This window comes from Embiotoca jacksoni, unplaced genomic scaffold (assembly GCF_022577435.1).
Source record: "Embiotoca jacksoni isolate LCO1_2020_lvr unplaced genomic scaffold, fEmbJac1.0.p SCAF_2, whole genome shotgun sequence".
NCBI lineage: Eukaryota > Metazoa > Chordata > Actinopteri > Embiotocidae > Embiotoca > Embiotoca jacksoni.
The window spans coordinates 15,653,492-15,666,414 of record NW_027185340.1 but is presented as its reverse complement, the minus strand read 5'-3'; the positions used below and the strand labels follow the sequence as shown (position 1 = coordinate 15,666,414).

The 12,923-nt window shown below is 40.8% G+C and overlaps 1 protein-coding gene across 1 annotated transcript in view; it reads right to left on the bottom strand.

The window, feature by feature from the left end:
- The window catches only part of pard3bb (par-3 family cell polarity regulator beta b), a 198,047-nt gene that overhangs the window by 64,252 nt on the left and 120,872 nt on the right, over positions 1 to 12,923 (bottom strand). Inside the window, exons 20-21 of the mRNA XM_069154755.1 lie at positions 9,468 to 9,578; positions 8,721 to 9,104 (exon numbers count right to left, since the gene is read on the bottom strand). Coding sequence (XP_069010856.1) covers positions 8,721 to 9,104; positions 9,468 to 9,578 — 495 coding nt within the window. The remainder of the gene's footprint in view (positions 1 to 8,720; positions 9,105 to 9,467; positions 9,579 to 12,923) is intronic.

The following is a 12,923-nucleotide window of genomic DNA, read 5'->3' as shown; positions in this document are numbered from 1 at the left end:
CTCGGTGCGACAGTGCGGTTGTGTGTGTGGCACGGGTGCGTGTACGGGCTGTCAGGTAGCTAACTTTCTTTCTTTTTTCTCTACAGGCTAACAGGAAGTGACACCTGTTTATAAAATGCAGCTGACAGGATATGACACTGCTTCTTATACGGCGCCGTCTACGCACGGGGAGTAATTAGCGCTCCATCGACTGCCATGACATCAATCAGACTAGCTGTCTAAATGCCTGTGTGCACTCACAGTGGCAGAGGAAGCTGGCATGCTATCGCGATGACAATCATTGTGCGTGTGTGAGTGTAGTAGAGATTGAATGTTGTCTGGCAAGACATTATTTAGACAGGCCTTCTGTATGTGCAGACGCGCGCGCGTGTGCGTATGTGTGTGTGCGCGCATGTGTGTGTGTGTGTGTGTGCGTGTGTGTCAGACAGACAGATAGGAAGCACTACAGGTGGTAAACTGGCTGGCATGAAATCATGTAGGCAGGCTGTCTGGCCCAACATTCCCCCTTTGACTTTAACAGCCATGTGTGTGTGTGTGGCAGAAGGCCTATTTGCCTAATGTCCAAGCCAATCACAATAGCTGTGGATGGCGCCTCTCTAAAGTTGGATTCATCCTTGATGAAAGGGATTACCGGTCGGCCCGTCAGAGAAACCTACAGCGTAGATTTTGATTCACAGTCCAGTGTTATATTTCACTGGTTAACAGCACTACGACAAAACCTACGACAAACCCAGATATATTCACTGTGCTGTCTATGTGATTGTGTTGTGCTTAAATTATGTTTCCCATAGCAATTCTATTAAATGTGTTACTCACTTCATGATAAAGAACGCGGTCAGGAGGTTCATCTTGTCTAATCATTGCAAGGAGACGGCTGAGGGGGCACTTGCCTTTTCCGTTTAGTTCATTTACTGTGAAATAGAGCGACAACTGCAGCCAACTGAAGATATGCCGTGGAGTTGACTTGGCCAGATGGTATGCATGTTAATACAAAGAAGACAATGACTCACCCTTTGTGCTAAATGCTTAATGTTGTCTTCACCATCAAGAATCTTAAGTGGCATTGGAAACCTGTGGTTTGGTCCTCAGTGCGAGATATGAACCATTAGACCATCTCTCTCTCTTCCTCTTACTGTCCTGCTTAGTGTGTCTTATGTTTAGTTACTCCTCTGCCTCGTTTAGGGATAATGGCCATGTAATAAATGTAATTTATTTGCCGTCATGGAGACGAGGCTCAGTGAATTGAAAACACGAATCCACACCATGGAAACCTAATCGTTGGCTGCTATGCTCATCCCGCCTAGAGTAGCGGGTGCAAGCCGAGCCAGCGCAGTTCCTACTCTTCCCTGGCAGCTCGGGACCAGCCGGAAAGCCACGGAGTGACTGTCCAAAAGGAAATATGGCCCTCGGCAGAAGTGTAACATAATTGTGATTTGACCCCGATGAAAATATTTTTCTTGGGCACCTTCCCTCACCCTGGAGTAAGGTCATTAGACAAACAAATTAACATTTCCCAGCATGCCTACTGCCTTCAAAACCTAATAATAAAACATCCAAATTAAAAAGGTCTAAGTGATGGGTTGAAATTATATCTATTTGATAAAACATGCAGTTTAGAACATTTTGAGAAAGAAAAATGATGCTGCACCAATTGGCTATGATTTAAAACCAGTAGTGCACAAGGTGAGAAGGTGGTATATAGTTTAATATTGGGTAATCACACAATTATTACTAAATAGATTTACAGAGTTGCACGTATGCAAACACCGGCTCTCCATTGAAAATATATCGATATACATAATTATATAATACCCAGCACTAGCTTGACTAGAATCTCTATAATCACCCCCAGTTCGAAAACATGTGATTGATGTATTATTATTTTCAGGCCATCAAGATACAATCATGGTCAATGTGGTAAAATGCAAGCTTTGGAGTGCATGATGACAGAAACATAGTTATATTTTGCAAAAAAAAAGCATCTGCTGGTAATGCACGTTGTTTCATGAATGTTTTGATCTAATAAAATCTGAAATGTACAATATGCACACCAAAACTGCAGGTTTCTACGACTAAAATTTTGATATAATTCACCTTATCAACTGAATGAAAAATATATAAGGTAGAATACTCCAGCAATAAACATCTGCAAAGAAAATAACAGGAGAGATGTACACAGCTATACTTGCGTCCCTTAAAATACTTTTGTGTATTGAAACTTTTAGTGTGTGTCCTTTTAAGAGGCTGTGTATGTGCCCATGTGTCCTTTCACCATGTACGTGCTCCATCGCGGGCGGATGTCCTTTGCATGGAATTTATTTTTCATTGAGAACTACTTGTGCAAATACGAGAGGCGGAAATCATAAATGAGAGGAAGAGAATGCAACAGGGGGACGAGAGACCTAGAAAGGGTCTATTGAGGGAAAGAGAGCAAAGGGGGAGGAAGGGATGGAGCACACGAGTGCCTCTTGAGAGCTTTTCCTTATTAGCCAGGCTGAATCACCCGCTTTGAGTCCGGAAAACACACACTCTGGCCCTTTTTCTTGTCTGCTCCCCATCAACCCCCCCAACCTCTTCTCATTCCTCTCTTTTAGTCCTCTCCACATTCACCACTTTATACTCCCAGCATCTCACTTCAGTTTATCCTTTTACTTTTCCCATCTACTTTTCTCAGTCTAATTTTACCCTTTTAGCCCCGGACACTCACTGACCCCCTCCTCATTCTCATTGCATATCCTCACTCCGTCCACCTCGTTCCCCATTTCATCCGTTGAAATATCCCACAACATCCACTTAGCCTCTCTTCCCCCTGAATCCCTCGCTCCCTCTTCTTTTCTCCTTTTCTCTTCAATGGTTGATCCACTTTTCTCATTCCCGCAATTATTTGGGTCCACTCATGTCCTCTCTCAGCCTACAGAATTTGGACCACCTATTCTCTCTTCTATATCACCATCCTCTTTTTTTTATTTTTATTTATTTTTTAGCTCTAAACGTGCACTGACCCCCAATTATTTTTCTACAAATGTGCACTCTTCTTTCTGTTCTGTTCATTTGTCAATTTTACACTTTTATCCTCCACCTTTTTTACTCTGTATTTTTCTCTTCCTGCTTTTCTTTTGGCTAATTTGTTCCTTTAGCTCCTGGCAGTCATTCCATCTTTTCCTCTCTATACGTCCCCTTGCCCCCTTTTTTCTTTCTTTAACTTCCCCTTCTTTGTTCCTAATCCCATTTCACCTTTACCCCCTTTTAGTCCTAAAACACTCCAAACGTCTCTCTCATATCCGCCATGGTCCATCATTCTGCTTGCTTAGCTAGCTGAAAGTTCCACATTTCTTTCCAAAGAGTTTCTATAATCAATCGATAGTTTATTTTTCAAGTATAACGTCTTCACACCTAACTAACAAAAGAGTTCCTTTAAACTAAACGAATGAGCCTGCATAGAACCGCCCCCCTCGTTTGTTGAAATTTTCAGAACTGTTTTAAAGTTTAGATAAGTAAACTTGTCAGTTAAGATTTGTGAAAAAAGCTCTTTTTACATTAATAAAAGTACATCAGGTCACTTTCTGCCACCGTTTAAAGTTACATGAAGAAAAAAACCACAGCTGTTGTTTTTGTGGAGAGTCATTAATGACTGAAAAATGCAAATTCCGTCCACAGAATTTTCTGAAGATGAGACAGAATTCTTTACAAATCAGAACATAAGTTTCTGCTTCTGCTGCAGATATTTTTCAGTGATCTATGTTGCCTTGGTTGTTCATTCGGTGATAAGCTTTTGAGTCACAATCATGCAATTACCCGCATAAATACAACCCTTGACACACACACACACACACACACACACACACACACACACACACACACACACACACACACACCTACACCCAAAGCCCATGCCCTGCACAGGCTAATTACCTACAAGGAGAGATTGGTTTGGAAAACAGTACTCTTACTGACCAACCTGGCACCCCTTAAAAGCCCCCTCCACAGGGTGTGTGTGTGTGTGTGTGTGAGAGAGAGAAAAGTGTGCAAGATAATGACAGTGAGTATTACTGTAGGTAATAAAAAGAGGCCTGTGTGTGTGTGTGTGTGTGTGTGTGTGTGTGTGTGTGTGTGTGTGTGTGTGTGTGTGTGTGTGTGTGTGTAACACTCAATGAGCTCAGAGAACGTCTGATTAATTAACATTGGAGGAAAGAAAGCCTCTCCAGTGACCAGCCAAGCAATGCTAAAAGCTCATCTCTTTTTCCTGTACGAGCTCCCTCGATGTCTCTTTCGGTCTCTGTTTCACAATCCCAACATTGTATTACTCTACACGTGTCAGGAGTGTATGTTGATTCCATTTACTGTATATAATGTATACAACTAGACTTAAACTACGTACATAATCGCCCATGTCTGGGAAAATACTGTATATTTTCCTTTATGTAGCATGTTAGCAGTTTGTAATAAAACCTCTATACTTTATCTTCCATTGTGTCCCGTCACAGGACATCTGGAGGACTGCTTTACAAAGACTCTCACTGTACAACATAAAGCTAAATAAGAACGACATCCAGCACAAACCAGCACAAACTAAGGAGGACCTATGCTTTCTCCTTCTACAATGGCACAGATGCACTCTGGACCTTCTTTTCCCCTCCTTTCTGTTTCTTCGGCTGTTATTGCCCTCTACTTATCTTTTACTTCTGTGCAGTACAGTACCCGTCTCTCTCTCAAGCTCACTCCACTCTGGACTCTCAAGGCTGATTGTTTTCTAATTGGTGTAGTGCCAGAGGTCGTGGTTGTTATGGTAACCTGCAAAGGGGCACTTGGAAGGGTTAGGTGGTGGTGGTGGTGGTGGTGGTTGGGCGAGGGTGGGAGGGGGCACCCACTCAAGAAAACTGAGGGGCAGCTCTCGTCTAAGGCTGAGGTGGTCACTTCAGAAAATGGACTGTGAGCGTGTGTGTGTGTGTGTGTGTGTGTGTGTGTGTGTTTGAAACCATCATCGGAAGGACATTTCTGCGACTTCACAACTACAAAGGGATGTTTGAGAGTCAGAACTAAGACTGCTGTTAGTTAGGTTTAGATAAAGGTAAAGGTTGGGATTAGGCCTTTAGTTGTAATATGGGGGGGATAGGGTAAACGGCTAAGGAATACATAATGTAAATATACAAAGATAGAAATACATGCATGAGGTGCATGATAATTAAAAAAAAAATACACAATAGCTTATGAGGTGGTGGATATTTAAGCAAAATTTAAAAAAAAAAAGTCAATTGTTTTAATTCTAGAGCACATTTACAGTTTTGTGTGTACAGTCTTTACCAAATTTCTTGTGTCTATATGTCTTACTATACATGTCTGTGTCCACTGGGCTAATTAAATGAGTCTGCATTGTGCTGTGCCCTTTGGATTTAAAGGTGTTAGGCTCGTTGAAAAGCAGACAGGGTGGTATGTCGCTGCTGTGTGGTTAATTAACTGTCCTCCCATAATGCAACCATTTAAAGCAAATCACTGACAATAAACTCATATCACACACAAAATGCGCACGCGGAGCGAGGGACACGCATGTATGTATGCAAAGGAATATAACACATCCATCCACATTATAACACTGCTGCTTTTGCCAGCAGTCTGAAGAAACTGATAAAAAAAAAAAAAAATGGAAATGTCGAGGTATGTTACATATATGATGTGTTAAATCTTTATCATTGTTATTTCAGAAGTCTTACAATCTGCTGCTCCTCTGCTCCTCACAGCTTGTAAAAGATTAAAGCACAACGTCAATTATGAACAGCTACTGAGAGCCTTCTGACTGGTGATGTGTTGTTTTTTGCACATGTATCATAGAGACACCTGCAGATACGAAAGAGCAGTCATATATGCAGACTTGTTAACTGTCTATGTGGCACAGCTTGTTTCACCACCAGTAAACAATACAGGAAATACAAGGGATATAAAATGATGCATATTGCTATTTAATTATTGTTCCCTCCATTCACATAGGTGAATGAAGTATGCAACTGAAAAATGTACAGCAACTGTTACAAAGTTTCATGTCATGTTCATCAAATGAACAGCTTCTCTTCGATTTTGAATCGAGATGAAAATTATTATAATTCCCTTCTGACTGGTTGTTTGTTAAGTCACATCTGTGTGGGCCTTAACAAAAAAAACGGGGGAGTCAGACGGGGCGATTCAATTCCCGCAGACTTTTTGTTATCACTTTAATTATCATCATTGTGCAGAATTATCACAGACTAGGCAGTGCTTGTTTTGTAGTTTGGCTTCTTGGAGCCGTTTTTGACATCCATCCCTTTCTTTTAGCTAGCCAGCAGTCTATCTACATCTAATATTCAGTCTACATACCACACACAACGGTAAATGCACACACAAAATTGTACATTGGAGAGCTGTACTGTAAGTCGTTGGTGTTTCTGTCACTGCACCGTTCTCTGCTTCGCTACTTTGCTGATGGAATGGCGTTCTTAGCGATTTTGTTTATCTCCGTCTCCCAAATGCATACAGCGGCTCTGGCCTCCCGTGACGCACAGTAACACGCACACGCACAGACACCGCTGACACACTGCCTTCTTTTTCTGGCACCATCGATTATCGTCAGCCAATACCTGGACTTCCTTCTGTCTGCATCATCAGGTTTCAGTAAGTCATGATAAATGAACAGCACTATCTGCCAGGACTCCTGGCCACAGATGTATGTTTCCAAAATCAAGACATTTTAGGACTCGTGGTACTTCTTTAAAGAAAAGAGAGACATGGGAAAACCTCAGTAAATACATAATACATATATAGAACTAGAGTAAAAAAAAAAAAAAAAAGCCACAAATCATCACTGAAATCAAGTAAAATCGGATGTAAAAGCCCACTCTGGATCAATGTGACTTATTTGACCATGTAATTAATTATGTTGAATAAAAACATTTATTTAACTGTCAACGGTCATTAACTCCTTTAGCTGCAGCGCTCAAGCCCAAGTAAGTATTCATATTTAATTCATTTGAATTATACTGTGTGCAGAGAAGAACAGGAATTACAGGATATGTGTGGCAAAACCTGCATTTGAGGCGAGCTGTTTGAAGAAGTTTTAAAAACATATTTTTTTTGGTGTGGATTATGCAGCTTTTACATATACATATTCTCACAGACACTCGTGTCTAGCTATTGATCTTAGTTTGAAAAAGAACCAGGTACTGTGGTAACATCCCTGTCCTGTACGGGCTAAAAGTAAACCAAACGTTCTGGATCTACCCCCAAAACCATGAATATATTTAACAAAAGAAATATGTGATTTTAGAGAAGCCTATACTAAAAGTCAAGGTCAAAGGAGTTTTGACTTTGCATAATTAAACACTATTATGCATGAAGGAAGCAACATAAGAAAGGCAGCCTTAAAAAAAAAAAAAAACATCCCGATGAAGCCTGGAGCTGTCCATCAAACACGTTCACTTCCTCGACAGGTACAGAAATAAGGTGGATGCACGTGTGTGTGTGTGTGTGTGTGTGTGTGTGTGTGTGTGTGTGTGTGTGTGTGTGTGTGTGTGTGTGTGTGTGTGTGTGTGTGTGTGTGTGTGTGTGTGAGAGTATGTGTGTGGCTGTGTCTGTGAGGATATCTGTGCTGGCACATATATACAGAAATACTGTAAGTCAGCTGTGACTGACATTATAAAGGGTAAGGCGTCAGTATTTTGAAGCTGCGAGGAACACACTGAGCCCTGCGAAGACTTTCTTTCTTTGTTTTGTTTAAATATACACACATATACACACACACACACACAAATATGTATGTCAGTGGACACTTCAGTACACAAGCACTCATACTGAAGCTTAAAGCAAGCCAAAACAATTCAATCTTTCCTTTTTGTCTGTCTCCATCCCTCTATTGTTCTAAAACACACACACACACACACACACACACACACACACACACACACACACACACACACACACAAGCCTGTTGCAGATAAATGCGATTTAAACAGGAAAGGGGCAAAGAGTGGAAAAAATATGAAGCATCAGCAAGATAGTACAGCATTGTAAAACTGGAGAGACAGAGGAGGAGAAAGAAGGTGGATTTAAAGTGCAAAACAGTCAGAGGATATTTATCCGTTTGTTGGGCATGACTCTACTTGCTTTTGACACCATTTACTTTTGTGGATTTTCTTTTCCCACTGCAGATACTAACCCCTCAAATAGGTGTTGTTACTATAGCGATACCAGAAAAAAAAACTACCGTGACGTCATCCTCAGCGTGACGCAAACACCCAACACGCAAGCACGACGCACGCATGCAGTGACGCACTGATTGCGACGATTCTTTTCGGCTTAGCTCAATCAGGAACCTCAAGAGAGCCGACAGCAAAAACAGATTCAGGTACCACGATACTATTCACAAGTTCTGCCTGACAGAAAACTAAGAAAAAAAAGTAGGTCAAATTGAGCTGACCTGAGCTGGCACCGGCAGAGGAAACAGGGCTTCTGTGACCACAAGACATTTCTGACACTTGAGCGACAATTACTATTCCACTATTCCTGCCTTTGTGGGGATCACTCTGTTGGTGCTGAACCTGACATCAGGATGGGACTCGGGTTTAAAAACAAACAAAACAAAAAAACACTTGTACTTTATGAGATGTTTTATATGTTCAATCTATGTTTGAGAACAAACTGATTTATCGAAAGCTTTTTTTCCATACTTTTGTAACTATATCCTGATATGGTCTTACCTTTCATTAGCAGGAGCAGGAAGAGGAGCAGGAGAAGTTGTAGTTCCACCTCCCCTTGGTTTGTTGACTTTGGCATACAGCCTATCAAGGTGGTCATCGTCAGGGATGACTCCAGGATCATTAGCATGATTTTGATGTCCTGGATATCCAGAGGGGCCTTGTGGGGACGGTGTGCGGGCATGGGCGGGCTGAACTGTACTGTAGGGAGGTGACTGAGACAGCGGCTGTGGCACTGAGCCAACCTCTCGGTCCCTGAAGGATTGTATTCGGGCATAGTTGGGATCCGTGTCGTCATCCTCAAACTCTGGATATGCTGACCCGCCAACGCCTCCCTGCTGGTCTCTGGACCGTTGTTCATGCAGTTCAGGATGCCCTGCTTCAATTCTGAAAGAGAAATTAAGTAGCAGTTAATGCATGTAAAAGACAATGGCTACCACACAGACACTTCTTTAAACAAACCAAAACCCAAAAGCATACCATGAGCATAAAGCTCAAATATGACAGGCATGGAGCAACAATATAGAGAACAGTAAGGATAACAAGCGGTATAAGAAAGGAATGGCAGCGATACTAATTAAGGGTTTCAATGTGTTCTTTGAAAATGATAAGTGAGCAATTACCTGTGATCCACAAAGAGAGGAAAATATGTTTACAGACAGACACACACCTTCTATCAATGTACACAATATTTGAGTTTTTATGTCACAACAAAAAATCCTGAATCACATCTCTGTAGACTGTCCCCACCTCTCTCTTTCTTCTTTCATCCTCTCAAACTCGTGGTCAGTCAGGATGTCTGACTTTTGTCGCTGCAGAGCCGCCTTTGCCTCCTTCTTCTCCTCTTTTTTCTTTCCGAATCTAAAAAGGGAGAAAAAGTGACATGGACAGAAAGATGGCTTAAAAACAAAATGAAAAACGAAAAAGTAATATACCAACTCTGTATGAGGATTACAACAAGTTTGACACACATGTAAACAGTTACATGAAAACAGATTCACACACTGTCAATCAGTCCAAGAGCTTCTGTAACTTATTATCAAGACACATTTTTGTGGTATGAATCTTCTCGGCTTCTCTCCGACTTCTCACTCAGTAACATACAAATAAATACAAGCGATAAAGATAAATAACACTGAAGCAACTCACAGTGGAGCCAATATTTAAAGTAATTTCACTCACAGTCGTTGAGTAAACACATACAACTCCTCATATGCTGCAGGTATAGGAGGCAAAAATAAAATTTAAATGTGTATTTGAAAATATAATGAACAAGCTACTCGACAAACAAACACATAGTGGCAATGTTCAGCTCTACATGTATAGGTTAATGGCTATTAACTGTATGTCAAAGTAGTACATGTGAATGCAAAAAAAAATGCTGGAATAAATTGAGTATGGGCAATGCAATAAATTCAACAGACAGAGGATGTATGTAGAGCTATTCTTCAATAAAAATGTACTCTATTCAACCTAATCTAAATTCAAAGACAGGCCTGTTTTAAGTGGCCACATATCAATACTCAAACCACAGTGTTCAGCGTCAACAGCGTACTCAGCACTACTGGACCCTGCACAACTCATTAACTGGACGGATTCATGGATTCACGCAAACACACACCTGGCTGAAAATCACGTACTACTACGGTACTGCTTTTGTAATGTTCATATCATTTTTTGTGTTGCGAGGTATTCAGATGGGAATTGGCTGAGTTGATATTGATGTGTGACCGTGCTGACGGAGGCCGAACGCATGTCAAAACAAAGGCTTGTCAAAACAGGCTGTAAATATGACACACGTCTAACACCTGAACAAATGACTGATGGAATCAATATTTCGCTGACGTCAGCAACTGATGTTCGCTTGTGGTGTCATATTTGAGACCTTCAGAGAACAACCTTCAAGGGCTCTTCTCTCCGCGCTGTATGAATATTCAAATCGATCGGATACATCAGTAGTCACAAAGAATTAGAAACTGTCAGTCAAACAGGGATATTTTTGTCTCCGAGGTCATTAAGGAAATGTCCATTTATATATCAGATTAAGTGTATGGAGATACATGGTGTGTGAAAAACAATTGCAGTAAATGATGAATGAAACTGTATTGTTTTTTCCATTCTTTCCCCCCCTGAAACAAATAAAATACGAAAAGAACAAAATACTCATGGTATCATAGTAAATACTATAAGCATATACAGCCTACTCAGATGCACATGCAAGAAAAAAAAAGAAAAAAATAACTCACAGAATCTGATTATACTCCAGCAGCTCTGCAGTGAGTAGGACATACTGTAGTTAACTGAGCCAGTCATGCTAAATAGTTAATATCTCCAACAAAGGAACTGAGACCTCATAATACACCTTATATTTTATACATCTATTCAATTTATTGACATACTGTCTTATCTTTTTGTCTAGACTTCCGCTGAGCACTGATCACAGTACCTCCGAGTGTATTATTTAAAACAACATAAATGGCTACTTTAAAGTGACTGTTTTGTTGCTTTAGCTTGTGCATATCTCTGCATGCTGTAATATTAAAAAAAAAAAAAAAAAAAAAAAAAAAAAAAAAAACGTAATGTGAACACTGGGGTTTCTTTGACATGTATAATGTGGACTAGCGGGTGAAGCCTATTTACCACCCATAGAGGGGGACTCAATGGACAATGAAGGGCTACAAGCATCTGTGCGCATTAACAGCATGCGTGTGTATTCGCCTCACAGGGGGCAAGCCTTGCTCTAATTACTGCTACCTACAGAGGATTACCCTTTCATTCAACTCTCTCTCCTACCCTGACTTACCCATATTTCACCTCTGGTCCTTTTTTTTTTTTTCCCCCTTTTCCTCGTTTCTTGCCTTCTTCTCTCTCATTACCCTCATTTCTGTTTCTGTCTATCGGTATCTTACCTCGCCTTCACCCTTTCATGTCACTGTCTCGTTTGACGTTCCCCTCGCTATCAAACACTACGCTCACTTAACTAAATCTCTATCATGCCCTCCTCTTCTTTCTGCTCCATTTCGTCCCGGTTTCCTCTCCACTGTCAGTTTATAATAAATGAAAAGACAAGTGGCTGAAAAGTGTTTGAGTTTTTTAAGTCGCTGACAGATAAACATGTAGATTGAGGGTAGACAAAAACGTGTATTTTAACCATGGAGCCGTCGATCCCTAAATACATATTAGCCCCAAGATGATGAAGAAATTATTGAAAAAAATTGTGCAATTAGTGAAATCAATGCAAATTGTAACCCATATTTTTGTCCTTTCAAGATACGGTTAAAATTCCTGGTTATCCGAGCAAAACACTCAGAGGTATTGGACAAAATTCAAATTGACTCCCTTGTCGAGCACTTTATCAGGAACAGCTGTACACCTGCTTGTGACCAGCATGATTATTTGTGTCAGATGAGCTGGCTTTGAATATTTTTGAGACTACTGATCCTCTGAGATTTGTATGCAGTGCAGTCTCTATAATCTACCCAGAATGGAGCGAAAAGCAAAAGAAATCAAGTGAGCGACAGCAACAGCAACAACTTCTTCATGAGAGAAGTCTGAGGACAAAGGCCGGACCAGTTTGAGATGACTGAAATAACTTATCACAACAGTGGAGAGCAGATAAACAGAATACACAGCAGTGGATGGGCTCCGACAGCAGAAGACCACATCAGGTTCCACTCATGTCAGTCAGGAACATAAATATGAGTTGGCACAAAACTAGACAATTAAAGACTGGAAAAACATAGCCTGGTCAGATTGAGGATCAATATCTGCTGAGGCAGGCAGATGGCATTCACAGTTTAGTATCAATACCGTTAATCCATGGACCCAGCCTGAGTTGTGTCAACAGTCCAGGTTTCCGATGGTGGTGTAAAGGTGGTGTGGGGGGTGTTTTCTTGGCACACTTTGGGCCCATTAATACCAATCAATTGTAATTTAAATGCTATAACCAATCTGACAATTGTTGTTGACGATGTTGATCACTATATCGCCTCAGTTTACCAACCTCTAATGGCTACTTGATAATGATAATGCACATAATGCAAAAGTCATGAACATGGACTCCAGTGGCCTGTCCAGTCTATTGATCTGAGTCCAATATAATACCAGTAGGTTATTGAGAACCAGGATATTTCTAGCTTTAATGTTCAGTTGACAAATCTGCAGAATGTATGGGATTTTAAGTGCTAAGAGAGGCTCAACCGAGTA